Source organism: Manduca sexta, chromosome 23, assembly GCF_014839805.1.
Source record: "Manduca sexta isolate Smith_Timp_Sample1 chromosome 23, JHU_Msex_v1.0, whole genome shotgun sequence".
Taxonomy (NCBI): Eukaryota; Metazoa; Arthropoda; class Insecta; order Lepidoptera; family Sphingidae; genus Manduca; species Manduca sexta.
In genome coordinates, this window is record NC_051137.1 from 16,342,036 (window position 1) to 16,366,756 (window position 24,721).

General features: G+C 33.6%; 1 protein-coding gene across 1 annotated transcript; it reads right to left on the minus strand.

Annotated features, from left to right (window-relative positions):
* Nucleotides 1-3,287: 3,287 nt before the first annotated feature.
* LOC115451183 lies at nt 3,288-23,504 on the minus strand. The gene is made up of 2 exons (XM_037441755.1): nt 23,262-23,504; nt 3,288-3,781 (listed from the first exon to the last, which is right to left on the minus strand). Exons 1-2 carry the CDS (start codon nt 23,335-23,337, stop codon nt 3,288-3,290), a joined length of 570 nt encoding a protein of 189 aa, XP_037297652.1. The 5' UTR covers nt 23,338-23,504.
* Nucleotides 23,505-24,721: the final 1,217 nt, after the last annotated feature.

The window sequence follows — 24,721 nt, forward strand, 5'->3', positions numbered from 1 at the left end:
ACCGTATAAAATAAAGATATTCTCTTTTCTTTATTAAACAACAGTAGTACAAAAAATGAACCTAAAACACTATCGCAAAGACAAATAATGCAAATACAAAACAGACTTATGCAATAAAGACACGCTCACTCATTTACTTTGTTTGTTCAATGGAGATGAGACAGAATTGGTTTGATTAAAGCAAATATTGAACGAAAGGGGACGAGCGAATCATTCGCAGTACCGTCGCGTGCAAATATCTCACTAATACCTGCTCGTGAATTAGATTAAAGAACCTTAATCAATTTGTAACAATGTAATAGACTGGTAACTAACGGTAATACATTTGTGAAATATGTATGTCCAAAATGTAATGGAAAAAGAATTATTCAAATCCACGCATTAATAGATAAGTTATAACGCTTTGAAATTTAATTTAGTAACTTCAATCAATTTCTACCTCCGTAAACAAAATAATTTTGATACTTTTATGTCCTACCCACAACGTGAAATGTGATTTCCTTTCATATTCAATAAAAACATAAATATATCTTTGATATTTGTTGAAACATTTCTACGTCTCTTTTAATCCTAGAGAATTTAATTTAAATCCGAACGAAAATAAAACAGTATTTGGGTCACAAGGAGCTTTATATATAAAATAGTTTTAAAATATTTATGGTCTATGTGTTGCGTCTATGGCATTAACTGCCAATTAAAGCTGAGAATCTGATGGTCAGGAAAGTTATATGCATTTATTGACCTTATTTCTAAATGGGAGGTCGCGTGTTGGTATTCGTAACCAAATATTTTCTGTCAATTTTGCTATAGAAGCAAAAGTCTTTGATTATTGTCTCTAATACGTTATTTTAATACTTTATTTTAAATCATACAAGCGTACCGCAAATTTCGGTGTTAGAAACAATTACAAACCTCTTGGAGATCTTTTTCTATCTAATATCCAAAATGTTGCATCTTTAACCTTATTCCGAAGTCTTTTGAGTCGAAAATTAAATGTCCCCGCCTCTGTCATAAAATAATCTATCAGCAAACTGGCATTATGCGAACGCCAGACTTCAGGCTGGTTTCCTATTACTGAATTTATTAAGGATCACGTTTACCTTATCCGCTATCTCAAGATAGAGTATCAAAAATAATGAGATTCCTTTGTTTACCTAAAACGACGCTTCGAAATATTTCCTGATAATTTATCTCGAGCGATAATAGTGTAGTGAAAAGCATCGATACGATGGTTACAGATACTATTCTACAGCTTGTTTCAAATTACGTGTTTGCTTCACTGAACTTGTAGGAACATCGCGAAACCTACATATTCGTGAATCCTTCAATATAATTTCCAAGATTCGTTTACCAACACGCATTAAGCCAGCATGATGACCCAAAGACCTTCTCTCATTTTGATAGCGTGGTTATAAGATATTTCTCGGGTAAGATGAATGTATGTTTCCCCGGTGTATAGTGCTCGTTCATAAGTTCTAAAACCCAAAAAGATCCACGTAAATATTTCGTAATCAGCATATACAGTTCCGAACAAACTATCGACTGCCGAGAGATTAACATCTCTATCTGTATTCCATTTATAATAAGGTGCGATAAAGTCACTTTGAATCGGACAACAATAGCTTAGTTTATTTATTAATTTATCCCGAATTTTTATAAAATTCTCAAGTTCAGCACAAGTGCGACACTCCTTGCTATCTCTTCCTCAATAACAGATAACCTCTAACCTAAAATCACGTCACTCTCATCAATTTCATACAAAGGGATCAAAAGAATATGGCACGTGGCACGACTAAAAATGCCGAGGCAATATTTTGATATAAGAAATATATTTGATATTTTGTCAACAATAATAATGAGTAAAGTATTTGTATAATATTTTTGCGCTATACCTCTTTTAGTTTAAAATAAATCGTTCCAATTAGAACTCTATTGTGATGGATTTGGTGTGCCTTCCACCTACAATTCTAGTACAATGAGCGCAGAGTGGTGACATGCACTAGTTAATACTTTAAAGTTCTGGTTTGTTTGTTTCTCTTTATATAGCGGCATTACTATTATGCAACCTTATAGTTCTGGTTTATTTATTTCTCTTTATATAGATATATTACCACCATGCATGATGGAAAATATTGGAGGAGGCCTACCGAAAAAAATGCAAAAGATTTCTTATGTTTAAGCGAATGTTAGACATTGAAAAAAATACTATTTTCTGGATTTTATCGCGTATTCGTGTATTATGATCACCCTCACCATGAAGGCTTTAAAGTCTTCGAAACGTCACAAAAAGGTAATAATATAAAAAAAAAACGGGGATAAATATAAAAAATATTTTTATATCAATATTGCAAAAGACTAGTAAAGAACAAGAAACAAACAAAGCAACCATAGCATCTTCATTCAAATAAATAAAAAAGCCGATAAAAATAAACCTTATGTAACATTTCATATAACAATTACTTATGCAAGCGACGCGCCAACTATCACACTGCAACTAGGAAAGAAATTGTTCCCATGGGAATGAGTGACACAACACGTACGTGACAGGAGGACTGATGTGGACGTGTCTGGGCCAACGACATAGCCATAGGTCTATGATTATCGATAACTTGGATTTAATAGGTGTCATAAAATGTCAAGGCGCCTCTCTTTTTATTACTGTAATTATTAAGGAAATTATCTTCATTGAGATTGGCCGCCATAGCCGAAGGATTTGTGTTAAGGAAATCATGTAGTTCGTAATCTTATCCCACATGAATGTGACGCAACATGCTCACTAGCAAAAAAAATATACTGAACTTGAAAATCCAAAGCAAGCCTCTTTTATACAAATGTATATTTTTCTTGTGACATAAAATTACACAAAATTCGCCGCCGATGTACATCGTCGTAAAAGGTTTATAATAAGAACTGTAGAATTTAGACTAATCTAGACCGGTACATATCTTAAAAATATTTGTTTGGTAGGCTAAGTATTTTCCAGTCTTCAGTGTACTCAATGAATTAAAAAATATGTATTAAAATATATTAGAAATTATTTTTTAAAGTTAACTGATTATACTACAAGCGTTGCGACGCGCTGAATACGACCAAAAATAAAAAAAAACATTCTACCTTTGATATCCTCAATTTACGACCGATCACACTTCATTAAAACTCAGAAGTTTTATTACCTAACTATTTAAAGAATCTGTTGCATCAAAAATATAGTTGTCAAACATTTATTAAGAACCAAATAAAATTCTCAGAATTCATGTTCCAAATTTAAAATATCATAAAAAACCAACTCACCGGTAACTAACTGGAGCTCTTAAATTCACAGACGAACTTCTGAACGGAGTGCGCCTGCGCTTGTCTCCTTCGCGCCAGCTCGCGTAGCTCCGCACATAGGACACCGCACCACAACTCTCACTCACGTTTAAAAAATCAACTGTCATATCTACAGTATCGTTCATAAACAGCAGACTGTCGTTGTAATATGACGTTTCATTAAATTCGAACGTGTCGTTGACGTTCAAATTTTCAAATTTGGAATGGTTAGAGGGCGCCGTTTCATAAACGCCATTATGATTTGGACTAGAATAGACATAAACACGATTCAGTTCCGAGTCGTTCTCAGTTTTAATTTTTAAACTGTCTGAGACGAGACGTGAGGAGTTCACATCGCGATTGTAATCGTCTAGAGACGTATACCACGCTTCCAGGACGGCAATGTGAGAGTCCAGGTCGCGACAGGTCAGCCGAAACTCGTAGTTGTGACATTGTTGGACTTCGACGATCTCTGGAACAAGATAAATGTTCACTTTGACATTTGATTCTTTGGTGTTTAAAATAAATTTCTAGAAATCCATTAGTAACTTTTCAAATGTGGTGACATTTTCATGACGTATATTGATTGTATTCTTGACTGGAACTAGTAGACAATAAAAACACAACAAAATCATTTAAGCGTAAATACACACATTATGCATATGGCCGACTTAAGTGTTGTTTCTTCTGGAAAATATGTTAAAAATTCCGAAGTTTCACGTTTCGTAGATAGTGCAAGTATACATTTATTTAAAACCGGTTACAGCAAAATGTCTTTACCACTGCGCCTTCTCATGCATAAGCAATATAATATGGCGCAATTTATGATACTTCTTTAAAGGTATGAAATTAAAAGCTTTGAAGTAAATTAATTAATGTATTTATTTTCAATGATTAGTTCAAACACAAATTGATTTGCTTTTCAGTTTTTAATTGTAAAGTAGTACCGTGACTAGAAACAAAAGTGAATATCACTTGAGCTAGCGCAAGTTTATACTATAATTATTATATGCGAAGGTCCGGTCGATTAGACGCAATGTCTATATCTGCCGCCATGCAGAAAGAATTAAGGACATTGTAAGAAATGTAATTAATCATATTGAGACTTAACATCTCAGGTCTCACAGTGACCAACTTAGTGCAAGCACACGTTCTAGACAGACTTGTCCTTTTTTTCGGTGGTGTCGCTTGCCACCAGGTGAAGCAAACGCAAACAAAATACCTAATGTAAACACTAACAGGGTTTCAATAGCTAAGAACAAGATATTCATTGCAATATCTTGACCTCAAGCATACCGTGTATTTAAAAACATAACATTAATAACGCTCGATGGTAATAAGTACAAAGTGACCGCTAGCGCACGCCGTGCGATGGCGCCATTACGTAATTGATTCACTGTTGCGTATTGCTCAGCATATTTATATCCTTCAATTAGTGAAGGGTTTAGTGTTTTCTTTTACGTCCCTTGCTTATAAAACATTTTTTTTTTATTCAGGCACAGCAAAGTGAACCCACTGCACGTGTATGTATAATAATAATACACAACCTCGCATCTACATTCACAGAAAAAATTGCCAAATATGCAGACTTATCCATAGAACTCAAAAACCAGTGGAAAGTACACACAGTTAAAACTGTTCCTGTCATTCTTTCTTCCACAGGTGTCATACCTCACTCCCTACACACCAGTCTCCAATCCCTTGGAATGCATAAGCTCTCGTACATACTCCTCCAAAAAGCAACAATTCTTAACACTTGCAGAATAGTTAGAAAATTTTTGTCCACATAGATTGTTCACCAGTAATTTACAAACAACCATTTTTCGCTTGGCTAAAAAGCCCGCATTAAATGGATTTACCCCATTCGCATGGGAGAATAATGTTGTTAAAATATAATAATAATAATATCAGCCCTGTATTATATACTTGCCCACTGCTGAGCACGGGCCTCCCCTACTACTGAGAGAGATTAGGCCTTAGTCCACCACGCTGGCCTAGTGCGGATTGGTAGACTTCACACACCTTCGAAATTCCTATAGAGAACTTCTCAGATGTGCAGGTTTCCTCACGATGTTTTCCTTCACCGTTAAAGCGAACGATAAATTCACAAAGAATACACACATGATTTTTTAGAAAAGTCAGAGGTGTGTGCCCTTGGGATTTGAACCTGCGGACATTCGTCTTGGCAGTCCGTTCCACACCCAACTAGGCTATCGCCGCTGACGTGACGTGTATGTATGCACGTTTTATATTCAACTGTATGTAAAAATGATGATAACAATCATTGATCCCTCCCACATTTGTTATTGTTACATACTTTGATGTTTTTCTTATTTGTTAACTATATTATTATTAAATAACTAAATAAGTAGTTCCATTCGGTGCATGCTGTGACGTCTGAAGGTAATGCCTTTAGCACGTGTTTTTCTTAAATGATTTACTTAGTTATAAGTTTTATTGTTATTACCACTGGATGTCCTAATAAAATAAAATAAAATAAAAAGTATCCAAAACTTCTTACTCTCAAAAAAAATTTGAATACCAGTAATACACAAAAAATATATTAATCGCATTGTCGACGTTTCGTGTCTGCCCAAAACAATAATCATTTTCAACGAATGTTAATTCGCTCAACATATAGTTACCAAAAAAATTAAATTTGTAAACTTTTTGTAAATTAAACACGCATAATTGTTTTTATTACGTGATGGTAAGTGGGGTAGGGTGAAGATATTATAATGTCCATTGACAAGAGATAGTAAGAGATCGAAATAATTATGGCTTGTTTGTAACTGGGTTTGCACACGCTGATCCCGGAACGCGACACTCTTATGTGGACCATTATGACGGGTTTTAAAAACAACACCAGCACATTACTTTTATTGTTTTGAATAGCAAGACGAGCTTGCCGTTCGCCTGATGATAAGCGATACGATCTCCCATAAACAGTAGAAACACCATCCAACACCTTAAATTACAAAGAATTGTTCGGTATTCCACTGCGCTCGCCATCCTGAGACGAGATGTTAAGTCTTATTATGTCCAGTAGTTACACTGACTGACAATGTAATTCAAACCGAAATATAACAGTGACTATACACTGAAGAAATAGACATTGCGATGATACCTACCCAAGCGGACTCTCACATAAGTATAAGACTTACCAATAAAATAATATAATATCAATGAAACTACACATATGTATACTACGTAGTACGTATCAAACAAACGGTACAAAGTGCGTATGAATAATAATTATTGTTAATAGAGTCATTAGTTATAAACGCTACCTGCTTGTGTTTCTAAAGTGTGTCAAACTTATAACATGCAACTCCATAAAATGATGCATTAAATGCATTCATCAATATTTATATGCGGATAATGACACCACACGTTACGTTTTGTTAGAGACTTTCCCATTTACGTCAGTCGATTTGTATGACTCGAAATACAACTGTCAAATGATTTTGTGGCGTATGTATATGGCTACATGAAAGATTTTTTTTTTAAGTATGTATACAAAAAAAAATGTATTTAAGATTTTAGATATAAATATACGACATAAAAAGATGAAATTTTTAAGAGGTTTCTTTATAACTAAAGCTAAAAAGGGTCTTAAGTGTCAGCATTGTTGTTTTTTGTTTGGTGATGTTTCAATTTCGACGCACACAAAGAAGCTACAAAATTCATTCGTGACGCTGTCTAAGGTAAAAAAACTTTTTACTTGAAATACTTCTACGAACATTAAGCTTTATTAGCTCCATATAAGGCCATGGCTATTATAAACACTATGTCGATTCGTATGAATGGCTAGTTCAAAGAAATCTCACGTCTTTGAGATATAATCGTATACCTTGGCTTTTCAGAATTTTTGTTTTGAAAGTAAAGTCGCTTACATTTTTTATTAAATGTTTATACTCTATTACGCAAAGTATTATGTCGGTTATTATAACTTGCTACTATGATCATTGGCCTATTAAAACCCACATCTAATTTGAGACCTCAACGAACATTATATAGAAGATAATTAGTATTTTCAGTCACTCATAATCTTGCTGCGTAGATCGAATAACCGTTATAATTTATGTAGATATAAAGTGACTTCATTTGAAAAGGTGATTTTACGAATAAATAGTAGTTTAATTTTGTTTCTAGACTATGCTTTTAATTTACCCACCAAATTGGAAGTAGGTACGTATATTTTAGAAGTAAATATTTAAGGGGAAACAAAGGGCCATGTCTAGTTTCTTAATAAATTATTGATGGATGTATACGTGAGAACGTGCAAAAAGTAAGAAAGATTTTCGGCGTATATGGTAGAATCGTTAATTACTTATAATTTTAATTTTAACTATCTATACATTTGCTTCTTATTCATAAACCCTTAAGTGCGAAATTGTTTTTATCCTATTTTCTGTCTACAGTATGGTCACCGCAACTATAACGGGTCCTAAATAACAGATGCCTTTCGTAGACATTTATATTTCTTTTATTTTATTGGGCACAAACATGCGAGCTTTATATGACGGGTCAACGCTTAGTATGACATGATGTTTATATCAACTCTTTGTTTTGTAAACGTCTCGAAGATAGAGATCTAATAATGTCATGGCATCTTCCGCTCTAACATGTCAAAATGCAGAGAGATAAGAATCATAAAATCAAAAGCATTGAAACCCCTATTAATTATTAATAGATGCAACAAAATTTCGTTCTGAATAGCAAATATATTATTATAGCAATATTAAGAGCAATATATACCCATACATCTGTAACCTTAAATTGTTGGTTGTGGAAAATATTGTAGGTAGCATATTTATGTTATTAATGCGTAAACTTAGATTCAGTACTGTATACATGTATGTTACTGTTTGATTACCCTGTATTAATATTATTAAGAAAAAAAAACAAAAAACACAATATCAAGTGAAATGTTATCAAATTAAAGTCAGCATCTTAAGATCGCCGCTATTAAATAAATAGATATTAACGTCTTAAATGATATCTTAAGTCACAGCATATGACGGATTTAGACATCCGAGTTTTATCTATTAAACAGCGCCAACGCAACTGAGACTAAGCTCTTAAATAACAGCTTAAACTTTATTTATTAAATAGATACATTAACTGTCTACTTAAGATCCTACTCAAAGTTGAGATAGATTTATTAAATAGCCCTTAATAACGTTCTTTTTCTTTACGCAACGATTGTTTCGAAGCTATAAAACATAAAAAAAGTATTTACGTATAAAGAAACAACTATAATATCTACAAATTTATGACGCCCATTTTATTTCATTAACAATTCCGCTCGTAAACGTTAAATCATTGATATAAATCAAACGAATGTTTATAATTTCGCGCGGCCCTTTATTAGGGCCACGTAGAGCCCTTAACTTACCCCAGCTTAATGTATCAAAGAACGTTACAGGATTTATACGCAAATCCTCATTCTGTCGCTGCCTACATAATTCAACAGACCGGCATTCCCTCACGGATGCCCTGTGTGGGACGTACTGCAACCCTTTGTGGGGGTAAGGAAAAAAAAATAAAAAAGCAACACAAACAAGATATTAAGAAATAACAAGATGGTTATAACACAGTTTAACAATGCGTTAAAATACTTTTTAATATATTTGATACGTATATACGTATACGTATATTTGATATATTTATACTGCCTTACAAAGTACAAACTTATTTAAAATAAAATTAATTTTCGGATTTTATCGCGGTTTTTATATTATAAGTTTCTCGAGATATTTTCAATACTGCAGCCTTCATGGTCACATGGCGAGGGAGGTGGGCTTACTGGGTCCTATATTAGGATATAAAAAACCGCGTAAAAAAAGAAAAATAGTTTTATTTTAATCTCCAATATTTGCGTAAAAAAGAAATCATACAATTTTTTTTATTGTAACCATTGCTTGTGCAGTAATTAACTTATATTTAAACTAATATATCTAATGTAAAATTATTAAATTGTAGAACTAAATTCATACACAAAAAAAAATATCACATCAAATATTTTTTCGTAAATTCAAATGTCCTTAACACCGACCCTGGTTATATTATTAATTCATAGAATCGCACCTTTTTTCGGTTTCATTACAAAACGGGACGGTTCCCCTGAACTTTTGTATTAATATTGCATTTGCTCCAGTTACATCGTAACAACAGCTAATAGAATATTAAAATGAATACTTTTCGTGATATATCGAAATATGCGTTGTTCGCAAAATGGTAACAGTAACAACAGCGAAGTTAATAATCAAAAATGAGAGAAACCAAAGACAACATTCTTTAGATCGAAAGTTTTTACTGGCTTTCCGACGTCGATAAGCGATATTAACAATTCACCATCAGGAGGGCAATTTGCTCATCTGCCTTTAAAGCAATAAAAATACTTACGATTAAACATGAAACATAATAAATAATGAAAATAACCAATATAAAATGTGTTGATAAACGGTATACTATTATTATCTTCTTGATACTCAGGAGTATAGTAGCATCATCTGAGCGAGTATTGGACCGAGTCCCTAACCCCTGTATACCCCTACACTTGAATACCAACCGCGGTGGCCTTTTTCGTTGCTTACTTTCTTGCTTGTTGCACTAAGATAGCTGTTCGGAACCGTCCCTAATAAATCGATATACCTTAAGAAATTACCTATTAAATAAAATGTAACATATAAAATAATACAAATCTAATTTGTATTAAAGATAAATTTCATAATGTAAAGTAATTAATATGCAATTTATATCATGAACATTAATTGCATTTGAATATTTTAAATATTAATTCATAAGGCATGGAAGCATATCTTAGAAGTCGCGTGTGGCGATTTTAATTAGTTCTCGAAAATTAGCCTAACTGACTATATTAAATACATGGCAATTGGCATCGATGGAATAGGTTTTGTTCGTGACACTGTCGGCATCATAAAGCCTATAAATTATGATTTTTATGATGTTTATGAATGTTAGAAATTGAAATAAAACAATTTTACGGATTTTATCGCGGTGATTTATTGTAATTTTCTCCCCATATTTCGAAGACTTTGCAACCTTTATAGTTACAGCGGACTGAGGTGTTGGTCGTCCGAAAAGTTTAAGTTACAATATAGATACTTTTTACAATTATTAAAAATATATATATTGTTTTCGCTATTGATAGTCCAATGTAGGTACGCAGAATGAGCTCATAGTATTTTGAAATCTGGCAGCCGGTCTTTTGGGTTCCAATTAAATTAAATGTATAATAAAGTCCCAGACTTGTACAGGTTGTGCTTTGTTCTTTTTCATTGTCATTTCAATGTCTAAATATTATTATCTTTGAGGCATCTCTTAACATTAAGCCGGTCAGAAGTACTCAAATACATTTTTTGTTACCTCTTTACTTTGAATTCTCGCTGACCTAACTTTTAGTGCTTTACTGGAAATACATTTATAATCAAGTTATGGTTTACAATAATATTTATACATGCTCTTGAGACCCTAAGGCGGCTTAAATTTAAGCCACTATGACGTTTATATTAAGATAGCAAAATCACAAACATTTGTAACACAGAATACAAAAAATCTTCTTACCCTTGCCCGTTTTGAACCTTTTGTTCAATTTGCATTCTATTCAATCCCAATCGAAGTTCTGTTCATTATATTCAACATGGCGTTGATAGTTACAATTCGCAACTTCCACAGATCGCGAACACTCGTACAAAAGGTTCGCTAATGCAATTTAACTCGGCCAAATGCGCAGTGCATCATTCAACCCCCACATTTGTTGTCCCTTACTCGCACACGTTTCAACATATGTGCGTTTCTTTCACACGCGAACGCACCCTACATTGCCAATTTGGATCAACCGTTGCCATGACAACCGTCGAAAACAAGCTTGTTTGTCGAATGCACCAGCCGTTATTGATCTATCAGACACCTTTAATTGCTTGGCTAGAAGCCAAAAGTGGTACAAAATTAGGGGTCACGCCAAATTGGACGCCCGGCAACATAGTACAAACGAAAACAAACATTTTGAAACACGACTTAAAGCACAATTTGGACTAATTAAGTCGTTTAATATGTGTCTATTTTGTCGCGTATTCTCGTTCCATCGACATAAATACTTTGGGGACAGTATCCCTGAGATTTGGTGTAATGCTTGCGTGGCTCTGAGCGGTAGTTGATAGACATTTGTCTACGGAAGACTAATCTAGAGGATTTGAGAATCAGGACAGCGAATAAGCTTCCGGATTATTCTCCGGCGTCCCCATTTATTGAAACTAAATTGAGGGCCCTTCGAAAATGTCCCTTGTACAGATTACAGCATTTTGGAGACTGGTTTCATTTCCTTGCAACTTTTAAGTATCAATTATTTCCTTCAATATTACGTCTAGATTATTCCTATAACGGACGTTATATTTTTTTATAAGATCTCCGTTATTAAATCTACACATTATACCTACTCTACCAAAATGACTAAAAGAAAATAGCCATGCTCTGTAAATGCGTGAATACAATTAGTATTGCAGAACTTATTTATGTTTATGAAGTTATGAATATTTTTTTCAGTTTGGTTTTAGTCCTCATTAAGTTTTACTTAACATCTGGATCCTTTCTTGAGCAGCAGTATAAATACAACAATAAGAAAGAAAAAGCAGAATTCAACAATTTACCATGCATTTTATATATCTAGAGCAGAACTCCTATTTTTTTTTTTTGACAAAACAACATTTCGCAATATCTCAGTCGCATTGTCTACAATTAAAACCCAGACATCTCTTAAAATATACCATTTTAAACCTTAAAAAATTTCAGTCAAAAAGTCCATTAAACGATTGACAGTAAGTGCAAAAGCCTTTTTACATCGGAACCGACAATAGCTCTTTGGAATGGCGGATATTAAAAATTCAAAAACAAGTATACTAAACGTCTACCCGTCCTTTAGAATATTCGGTGAATATGTCCCCTCACTGCCTGCAGGAATCAACACACTTTACACGCCTTTAAGGCTGCATTCCACACCCTCGCGGAAGATGCTGCAGGGCTGTATCAAGAAATTTGGATGAGGGTCATCATCGAATGAAAGCATAAAGCTGGGTTATTAAATTTCAATTGAATTGGGGTAACTGCTTTATGAAGCAATTTTAATTAATAATAATAATGATGTAAGATAGGGAGAACACAGTAAATTAGTTAAAACAATCAATACTAACACAAGGTGCGAATATCATTGCAGAATTGTAAGAATATTATTAACAAACAAATTTGTATTTTATATTTTTTTTAATACCCTTGATTGGTGAAATAACAAACCATTAACGCACGTTTCCTGTTCTTTCGACATTCACAAACAAGCTCCTTGCACTACTTTCAATAAAGTCACGGATCATAGTCTAGAATTTATAAAATTACCCACATTCGATTTTCCAAATACTGCCCCCATGAAAACACTCTATGAACAATACACACGAACATAAGCTACTGCGCTTTGTAATATCTAAAATCCAAGGGAAGCATAGGAAATCAATTCCACGCACAACAAATACGCACGGGGCTTAAGGACGGGGGTGCCAAGAGACAAGGGTAAGGACTCTGTCGCGGTTTGTTTCCATTATATATAGAAATACTATGGTCTCACTGAAGAGGATGCCGAAGTTCGAGCCAAAAAGAAGCATAGAAATCTACCCATTTTATGATCCCACTGATAGACGCTCAAGATTGAGAGAAGTCGAAGGATTGAAGCAACAACTACGTCTTTAGATAAGACTATTGGAAGAAAGCTGGTGGTCTTTCATAGATGAGGGTCCGCCTGGGTAGATACTACCGCAATATCTATTTCTACCACCAAGCTGCAGTACGTAGTCACTGTTGTGTTCCGGTTTGAAGGACTTTGTTGCCAGTGTACCACTGGACATAGTGAGACTTAACATCTCATGTCTCAGGATGGCGAGCGCAGTGAAATACCAAACAATACTTTGTAATTCAAGGTGTTGGATGGTGTTTGTACTGCTTATGGGCGGTCGTATCGCTTACCATCAGGCGAACGGCAAGCTCCTCACGTCATTCAGCGTAATAAAAAAAGGCACAATTTATGACGTCCTAGGTAGATGGACTTTAATAAGTGAAAGCATTGGAGTAGGCAGGATAAGACTGGGTTGACGCCAATACACAAATAAGTTGCTTATTGGTATTTCTGCAATGAACCGTTACTTAGTCACAAAATCCAAATTAATATACCAAAATGATTTATAATGAATATATGTATAAAACAATACCGAATTACAGCTCATAATCAATCCATTCAAAATTGGTTACAAATCAAACACAATAGTAAAATAGTTTTGTCGAACGATCAAATCGTTGTCCCACAATTCTAATGGACATATTCGAATTCCATTGTCGATGTCGAACCTTTGATCTGTCCGATGGTATTTAGAATACATCTCTTCGAGCACAAAGATATTTTGTGTATGTGACAAGCTTGCTTTGAACCAATTAGACCTATTGTTATTGAACGGACAGAAATAGAATCAGTTTTGATCCAAGTTGCGTGAAAATATAGTACAGTATTTATTAGTTTGTTTTTACGAATATCGTGTATCTTCAGAGAGGTTATAGTTCTGTTTACTCAATTCAGAAATGGCGTTTGATAATAAAGTGATCTAAGATAATACTGTTAAATGTCTTTGTTTAATAATTATTAGAGGGAAAAGACGAACGTAAAACTTATACGATTGGAAATGAGTTTGTGCGACATAATCTGATAATATTATTATTATGATTTCTCACGTTCACGCGATTGTTAGACATTAAAATAAAACTATTTTGCAGATTCTATCACGGCTTTATATTCTAATTTTCTCTCGACGTTTCAAAGACTTTGCAGCGTTCGTGGTCACGGGGTGGACTGAGGTGTTGGTCATCCGAAAAGTCAATATTGTATTGTAACTGTGACGCAAAATAGTTTTGTTTTGTTTGGTTTGTCCAGCATAGAAACCATCAGAAATCTTTTCTTCTGGCACAAATAACTACACTATGGTCTACGTGATTTTAATTACGGTCCAATATAAAAAGTAACCCAAAGAACTCTCTAGAACGCAACGCTCAAACTAAATGTTTGAGTGTCACGTAACCTCAAGACACTAATCACAGATAAACGCTGTATAAATACCATTAAAAGCATGGATTAACAACAATCCTGTTGAACGAAGATTAAGAGCGTAAATATACGGTTCGTGTCGGATGCTGCAGTGAAAACAGACGCCAGACTGACCCACTTCCGATCGTCTGGTGTAGGTGTACAGGGAATTGCTTATTTACAAGGATTTTTACTTCTCAAAGCGGTGAAAAATTGTACTACTAATTAAAAAAGCGAAAAATATGACGTAATATATTCGGTCTTCTAGCACCCAAACTAGATTTATTTTATGTGTTTTGAAAGGCAGTCATTTTCCAAAACGAATTAAATTTACTTAAGTATCAAAACAAGGTAGTAGCAAACTTTATAGTAAGAGCTTCATAATTCAAAAATCATTTAGATGGCTACTGTTTACAATGAATAATTGTTTATAAAACTAGCTTTTGCTTGCGGCTCCGTCCGCGTGAATTTTTTTTCCCGGGATAAAAAGTCTTCTCATGTCTATAGCAGTCAAAGCAATACAGCTTCTTATTACTAAAAAAAATCAAAACCTGTATATGTTAAGATGATGACCCCTCGACAGTCGACACAATTATGCCGGCCTTTTAGAACCGCGAACGCGACACATTTACATACGTATGCCACTATGGCGGGTTTTAACACTTTGTGTACGGTGCTTGCTATCCGGGCGGATATAAAATATATCCTACCCCTAGCTATATATCTTCATTTGTTTTGGATTTAATATTTATTTGAGTTATTCCGTGTGAGAAATTACCTGACAGATTATGTTACGACTCACCAGTATAACAATGTATTTACTTTTCATATTCTACCTTCAAGTTGATACATTACCCGGGGGAGATTGGGGTAAAGGTTACGCTTTGCCCAGTTAAATATTTATATTAACGGCTCGCGTAGAATGTACTACTAAATTGAAAGGGCCGTGTTAAAATGACCCATTTCCTCTCATGATTTTTATAAAGATATTGTGGTCACGGAGAACGCGATATCGTTCTAACTTTTCCCAAAAAAAAATTATGGCCATTAAATAATATAGGCAAGAAGGGCGCAGTTTAGGACAGGGGAGAGATTGAAAAAAAGTCATAATCTAGTACCTACTGCCTTTCTTTTATTTACATAATATTTTAAACACGCGTTTAAAACTGAAATTAATATATTTTTTTAAAATGTGTCTAATATATTATACTTCAGTTCAATATTGATGGATTCATTCATTTCATTCGTTCATTCGTGAAATTGCATTATATTGCATACGCTTTCATCAGCTGAATAAACACAATTGATTTAGTGTTTGAGCTAATCTATATCAACTCGCGTGCACTGGAGATAATGAACTGCAGGTAAACCGCAAATATACAATTTCAAAGGATGCAATTGATTATACAATACAATTGTATTGTAGGTAATTGAATAAATATATATATAATTAGCTTCTGACCGCGGCTTCGCCAGCGTGATATGGTTTTCCGCAAAACAGTTCCGTTATATTTATGCCCGGGACAAAAAGTAGCCTATGTTCTTCCCGTGGTCTCAAATTATCTCCATAACAAATTTCATCGAAACGCAGTGGTTCTACCATCAAAGCGTAACAAATAAATGATACGTATTTGTATTTCAAGTATAGTTTATTGCAATACGAATCATAAACTTAAGAAATGTATTCGATACTAGCTTGATATAAATATTTATATTTTTTTTATTTATTTATTTATTTATACATATATTATAACACCATAACAGTTAATACATGTATATAATACATCTATGAGCCATTTCTGTAGTTTTTTTAATGAATACTTTTCTACCCTTTCTCAGAGTTAACTGTTTTAATTACTGCCAATTGCCAATTAGACCTGAATGAAAGCGGCAGAGTTAAACAGCTGCATAAGTTAACAAAAATCATATCATACTTAGAAGAGAAAAAAATATGCCCTTAATGACTTTAGCTGCAAAATGCTCATACCATTATTTCCGAAGGGATGAGCATAGGTTCAGCAGTTAGCAAACTCACGGTTTAACAAGGTTTTTGTCTCAAAATTTAGTAATAAGCATCATCGTGGTCACATAAAAGTTCAAATCAAAACGTGTTTTATGAACTGAACAATTTTATTGTTGTATTGGTTCCAATATAAAGTATTTGTATATTTCCCTATTCGAAATCGAATCCTTTTACACAAAGTATACTAGACGAATAAGGCCATTTAACCCTCAAAAAACATCGAGTACTCCGCACCAGACGCCCTTACAACCTCTCTAAACATCATATATTTTCATTATATTCCCTCATCACAAGAGACGTGGCCCGAGGGACTTTGTACAAGCTGACCAAAAATTTAAATTAAAATATTAGATCAACTCGTGTTAAAGGTTTATTTTATATTTTTAAAACGGAATACTGAGATGAGCAATTTGCTCGCCGAATGAATAAAGTCGAATATTGCGCAATAAATCTCTGGCAACAAAACTATTACTTTAAATAACTAAACTCTGCACATCATACTATGCTCGTCATCTTGAGACATCCAACATTTGATAAAAGAAGTAAAATACATACAATTAGAACCTTTTAAGCCAACTTAGAAAGAGCACACTATCAAATCATTTATGACTTTTGATCCCTAACAAGCCCCTATAACTTACCGCTAATGCAACAATCAAAGTTAAAACTCACCTATTCGTGTTCCCACAAAGCGATAACGAGCATCAAACGTCAGACAATATCGAAATTTAAACGATTAATCACCAAACCCTCGTGGCCGAGCCTAATGGCACGCGTCAAGGTGCGTAACACAACTCAAGGGCTATCCTGCAGGAACTATCACGGGATGATTAATGTACGGTCAGCAACAAAAGTCGATGAACAGATACTAATTTACAAAACACCTGAACACTGAAACGGACCATAAATCACTTACCAAAGAAGAGTACAGATTAAGGTTATCATTTCAATATGGACACCAAAGTAAAGGATTGGCTGAAAAATTATGAAAAAGAAACTGACGTTTACGTTGAATTCTTCGAAGAGAATCTCCTGTTAGAATAATTTTGAATTCACACATTTGTTTCTTAAACCGGCCAGAGTTCTATAAAATAGGATGTTTAAAATGTAACTAACCTATTCCTATTAATGTTATAATATTACTTACTAATATATTATGATGTTTTGCCCATACTTAAAAATATATAATTCTGGTTATTAACTTCAATATGTACTATTATATTAACCTGAAGAATTTGTTTGTTTGAATGCGCTAAGCTCAGGAACTACTTAACTTATTTTGAAAATATTTCACTAATAGAAAGCTACATTACTCCTGAGTGCTATACTTAGGCTACTTTCTATCCCGGGTAAATATATAGCATGATGTTTGACCTTGAAAAACTTTTTCACGCGGGCGGAGCAGCGAGCCAAAGCTAATATGTTATAAAATAACAATTTAATTGATATTCTGGACTGTTGTATTAATTCGGCAATGTTTTGATAGTAAAAAAACGCGGTGCGCTGCGTTTCGCGAGATGGGTGTATAGAAGCTTAATGGGTTCAACTTAACGAATAGGAAAAAAGCTTGTACTTATATAAAACAAAGAATGTGCTAATTTCAGCCACATTTGTATTTATTACAGATCATAAAAAGAATTCGCTAGTAATATTTGACATTCAATGGTTTGACTGCGTTCAGCTACTTTTGTAGTTCAATTATGACAAGTTATTTTGAATTTAATGTAATCAGTAACTTATGGTAAATTATAATGATTAGGAAATATTGGAAACAAATTATGTTCAACGACTTCTGTTGCTGACTGTACCTTCAACGCTTTTAAACACGTGTACTGTTTAAAATGACAAATGATTCGCTAAACGATTTGAATATGGAATGCAGGAAGCAAAGGCAGGGAAGTTATTCTGCCTATTTGAAATAAGAATGATTTACTGTTTATGATTTAAAAATATGTTATTCTGCATTTAGCAGTTAAATACAATGTAATTAAGTTATTATGATCTGATATTGTTACTGTAAAATAAATATATAAACCATCTAGGTGTAGTACGCGGCTTCAAAAGATCCTAAAACACTGTTACAATACGTAGCGCCACGACGACTATCTATTAAAAAATGAGATTGAAATATTCCCTTATATCCCATTGTAGCAAATTAACGGGATAAAAGTCCTATGTGTTAATCTAGGACATAGTCGACCTATGACAAATATCATCCAAATTTGTTCAGCTGTTTCTGCATACTCCTGACAAACATCCAAACATTTTCACAAACTTTCGCATTTAATATTAGTAACAGTAAGTAAAAGATAAGATAGAGACGTGATTAATGTTAATATTTATTAAACGCTGTTTACGTACAAACATATAAAACGTACGTATAAACATATAAAAAATATCCTTTGAAAATGAACTTCATCGAAGACAACTCAGTGTGAATATAGCCACAATTTCAAATATACTTACACCTATTTCAAACATCGTCTATTTATAATCTACAGATTTACTTAAATAAGTATTAACAGAGCATATCCAAAAATTCCATCAGCTTACAATTTAACCAACAACTCCTCAACATTCTTGTTACGAACCTATACGTCTGTCAACTGCAACAACTGTTCCCACATTGTATTCCCAACATTTTCCTTTTACCAAGTATTCCTGCGTAAACCGATCCCAGATGAAGCACATATTTACAATGCATTGTCAGTAAAAATAGATCAGTCTATTTAAATATTTGAAAATTGTCTCTTCCGTGGATATTATCTCCGCGCGTCCCGTTTAACACAATACGAAATAGAACGACTTTTGGCTACGAGATTGGCTATTTTTGTACTAGATATTTTATCAGGTACTAGCTTTTGCTTGCAGCTCCGCCCGCGTGAAAAAGATTTCCACGGATAAAAGTAGGCTATAGCATTCCGGAATAATGTAGTTTCTTATTAGAAAAAAAAAATCATAATTAGTTTAGTAGTTCCTAACATCAAAATCGACGCATTCAAACTCTTCAGCTGTATATGTATATTAGTATAGATAAATAAGATAACACAACGCCATTTTTTAGTTTTCGGCCTTACACTGCAAATAAATATAGATCACTTAAATAACTAATTCAACTGTAAAAACGATTTTTGAATAGCGAAACCAATTACTTTTCGACTTTTGATAAAGAAAGAATGAAACATGAAAAATATTTATTACTTCTGTTACAATAGCACTGATTAAGCGAAAATAGTCTACGAATACTACCACGCTAAAATAGACTACCGATTTATGCTGTAAACAAGTCTGTCCATTTATAAAAAAGCATTAAGGTGGTAGCTCAAGGTCCATTTTCATACATTTTGTTTCGGCTTTAATCTGGGTAACTAAACAAGTATTGGCAAGTAAAGAATTTAAATTCACGTCTAGTTAGTGATTAGTTCTCGCAGTTGAAAGAAAAACGTAAAAATAATTAATAATCATGGATATTTCGGCCTTTAAAATTTAATATGACGAAATTTTACTAACTAGACGTGAATTTAAATTCTTTACTTGCCAATACTTGTTTCGTTACCCAGATTAAAGCCGAAACAAAATGTATGAAAATGGACCTTGAGCTACCACCTTAAAGCGGTTTATTTGAATAGCATCAATCGACGCGAAACTATCCCGCCATTTTTGAAACGTTCCATTTCACACATAATCCGTGCATTCATCAATGTTTGTCAATACTCGCGCTGAACCGGTCCGAAATAATGTATCATTCCTTTTACTCAAATTCATAAAATTCTATTGAACTATGCGCACAATAGAATTCTCCCTCTCCAATCCTAATACAGAAATCATAGTCCCGATCATCATATCGCGTTTATAAAAAATAACCCTAGCGGATTAATGGCCTTCTGTCATAATTTTGTATGAAATAATCATCTATGCGAGTCGCGAAATTATAACGCAGGGTTGAAATTTGGGGAGCGAACTATTTGTCAACATGTCGACGCTGTTAAAAAAATGGCGGTGTTTGTTGCAAAAATTATCAACTCAAAAATGTATGTAACGTTTTAATAGCTTATGTATGAAATGGAATTTGTGATATTTTAAAATTGAGGTATTTGACATTCTTTATTGAAACTGTATGAAAAAGTTAACGATAGGAATGGTTGAAATTCTACAGCACATTATAAATAAATTATAAATTATTTTAAACGTGGGTTTTTAAAAACAAAAAATATATATTTTTTTCAATAGAGAATATGAACTACTTATCTTTAATCACAAAGGATGATTTATAAAACTGGTAAGTCGGCGAGCTTCTAGGTAATTTGAAGATGAATGACCAGCAGAAATCACGAATACATTACTGTTAACTAAAATAATTTTAAATAATAGATATTTTAAGGCTAAAAATGTAGTGTGGCAATATACAAGCAGTAAGTCAAGGTCCCGGGTGGCGTCGTATCCACAGACTAGTCGACAACCATGATCGTTCCAACATTTAGTTATAAAAAAAATCTAACTTACCTAGTGTAATGATTTCTTATGTTTACACGAATGTTAGACATTGAAATAAAACTATTACAACACGCTATGATCTCATTCTGCGTAGCTCGGACCGGCAACAACTAAAATTATATTGTATAATTGTTAAGTAAATGTAGATATTGTAACTTTGACTTTTCGGACGACCAAAACCTCAGTCCCACCGCGACAATAAAGACTGCAAAGTCTTCGAAACATCGGGAGAAAATTATTATATAAAAAACCGCGATAAAATCCGTAAAATATTTTGATTTCAAATTCCCCTTTTAAAATCACTATATAATAAAAACCAACCTAATTACCATTCAGTTAAGTAACTTTTACCACAACAATACGCCACAAATTTGCAATAAAGTCGTGACCTCTCATTATATGGAGTGAAATGGTAATATAGTCTGATCTGATTGCGTGAGCTGGTACAGGTGTGGCATATTGCGAATAGCCTACGGCAATCAAATAGACGACGCCGATACATATCTATATGTATATGTAGTAGTCTTCATTCATTAGATCGTTCAGCGTGATCAGTTCGAGGTCCCGGAGTCCTTAAAAGTAGTGCTGGAGACCAACATGAGGTGTTTAAGTGGTAAAAATCAGCAAAAACCCGTCCACTTTCCATGAGCACGATGGAGACCCAAAAGGATTTTCCCCGTAAAAAAAAGATCGTCTATTGGAGACGGTCTTTTTTATTTCACGGCAAATCCATGCTTTACGACTGCTGCCCACTCTACCGGATTATTTAGATATGTGCGTTTAAAAAAATAATATCTCCGGCACATTATCAGTAAAGTAGAATACCCTCATACATAATTATTATATACCGATGTACAGTCAGCCACAAAAGTATCTGAACACATTCAAAACTCTTCTACACGCTAACTTCAACTGCAATATATTTTATCTTTATCTATAATAAAGTTAACCTTTTAAATTTTATATTAATGATGAAAAAACGTTTGTTTGTAAGGACACAAAGTTTAAAAGGCGATTTCAAGTTATAAATATGTTCAGTTGCTTTTGTCGCTGACTGTACATTAAGGTAAAATCTACTATCACAGCCCTCTTATATACAGCTAAAGAGTTTGTTTAAGGTTATCTCTGGAAATAAAGGTGAAATTTTCTAAAGGGAACCCGAAACAACATATAGGTACTAATATGCATGAATGCGTTCTGAAAATCTTTTTAATATAATTAGACTAGTGACCCGCCCCGGCTTCGCACGGGTATAACATAACAAAATAACAATATTTCTCCACTATTTAATGGATGTTATTATACATATAAACCTTCCTCTTGAATCACTCTATCTATTAAAAAAAACCGCATCAAAATCCGTTGCGTAGTTTTAAAGATTTAAGCACACATAGGGACAGAGAAAGCGACTTTGTTTTAGACTATGTAGTGATTCTACATAAATTTTACGTAAAGGGAAGCCGACAGGAATCAGGTTATATGAACCCTTCGCCACTGCTACAGAACTACTAACAAATGTTCGTTACAGGTAGTTTGTTGTAACAGAAATAGAGCAGCAACTCAATTCATTTGATGCTGACATTGTTTGCTATTGAAACGCAATAAAATCCAGAAGTGGAGCGACCTGGCTCCTTTTTGGGTTAAAAGCATGTGGATTTTATAATGGATCGTACTCTAATCATAGTATTGATTTTTATAAAGAAATTAATACTATGATTAGAGTACGAAATAATAAAATGAAAAGAAATATTTCTTTTTAATTTACATCTGATTTTTCAACTGTCACATATAGGGTATCAGTTAAATAAATCATAACTTGACATCAACCTGCCTTATCTATACAATTAATATTTGTAATTTGTTCTTTATATATTTTTCTATGAATAATAAATTAACTGACAATTGAAACATCAGTTTTATTCGCTGAAATTGATAAATCTGGAAATGTGCTCTTCTGTATATTTTATTTTTTGTTTCAATGGATTAGGTATTAAAAAAAATGAATTATATAAAGGCGGCTCCCTTATATTCATATTTTCACATATTGTGTGTTTCTTAACAAGTGCAAAATCTCTATGAATAACATTTAGAAAAATCAACATCTATTTAAAAGATTTATAGATATATACGATGACACTAAGATCAGCTTTTGCAAAATGCAAAAATGTACAATTGTCACTTTACCTTACCACGATCCCTCAACTCTCTACCAAACATTAAAAAAGCGAAAACGCTCGAGTCGACATGCCCAAACGTAACCTAATTACTTAATAATAAATGAAATTAATTATTCACCTATAAGTCCATCCACTGCGAGGCACAAAAACCACAGCAATCCAACGTGCGTCCATCGCGCGCGGGATGCTAACATTTTTCCAAACTCACATCCTTAACAAATATTTCCATTATACATAAAACATAAGTAAAGATTATCCCATGCTTTAAACAACCGAGTCATTGCTTTTTAATTGGATGAGCGATAGTTCGCGCGGGAATACGCGGGGCGGGAGGCGCGAGCGACACGACCTCCCCGCTCAACAGCTCTCGCGGTACTATTTTGTAGACGCGTTGACAGTAGTTTGAGCATTTCGTAGCGCGTAGCGGGAAAACCGTTCGGTACATTGATCGGGTTTTCATTGGAACCCTGTTGGTTATTATGGTTTATAATTCGAATGAGATGGGATGAAGGGTTGGTTGCTACTATGGTCAACTTGTTAGGTCATGTTTAAAGTAACAGTCATAAAAAAATCGGTAATGTAATAATTTCCAGCAGTTATGATACCAGCAAGAAAGTAAAAACAACAACCTACAACTCGATATGTCGTCTATAGTTCTGAAACTAAAACAACCACGAACTTAAAGGAAATGTGTTTAAACTCTACAGTCTACATAATGTGTCTTCAGAAAATGTTAGTCAAGTCATAAATAAAGTTAGTAAGAATAACATACTTTCATACGACATGTAAGTAAAACGTCAATAATTCAGCAGGAGTAGAAATTACTCTAAACGAACGTCTCAAGTTTGATTGAGCAGTAGAGCACTACTCTATTTTTTTTTATGCAGTAAAGTCACACCACTGCACCACAATATAAGTAGAGTAGGGACTGTATAGTGTGTCGAACGATGAGATATAATTGCTAGCTTGCTAATACATTCTGTATGGTTAGTAAAATTTTCAGACCCTCAAGAATCCTGCCCCACTGTGTCGTCCCTAAGTTTTTTCTCTAGATGCCTCTACATTCTTTATATATTTCAACAGAAGTCGCAACTTTTTTTTAATTGCTAATAGTATTAATATTATCAGTCGCAAAAAAACCCGATACAGATATTAAAACTTCTTTGTTTCAAGGTTCTTTACCGTCTGATGGACTGATGGAAAAGTTTTTACGTCTTTTTACTTCAACTTCTGAAGTTTATAACAAGTGAAATATGTCTTTTTCTTAATTTCATTAAACTTGTAGAAACTTTATATTGTTATCGCGATGAAACAAGAATTCCCGTTATTTTTTATTTCGTAAGTGCTCAGAAAATATAATACATTAAAATGTATTACGTAAAACTTAAAACAAGTAACCATTACTTTATCCCGAAACCGATATTTAGAAACACTAAAAGGTTTCCAAAGATTCCTGTACATTTTATACTTAGAATAAAACTTTCTTAGTCTACATAATTGAGAATGTCCTTGGTTAGTTCCATAGGAAGGATAATTAAAAGAACAAGTTCTTCCATTCTGAAACATACGTAAATTACC

Excerpts from the sequence above, each read along its gene's own strand:
- LOC115451183 (XM_037441755.1), bottom strand. The coding sequence starts at position 23,337 with ATGTTAGCATCCCGCGCGCGATGGACGCACGTTGGATTGCTGTGGTTT. Across the intron at positions 3,782-23,261 it reads CGCAGTGGATGGACTTATAG|AGATCGTCGAAGTCCAACAA; the intron begins GTGAATAATTAA and ends ATCTTGTTCCAG.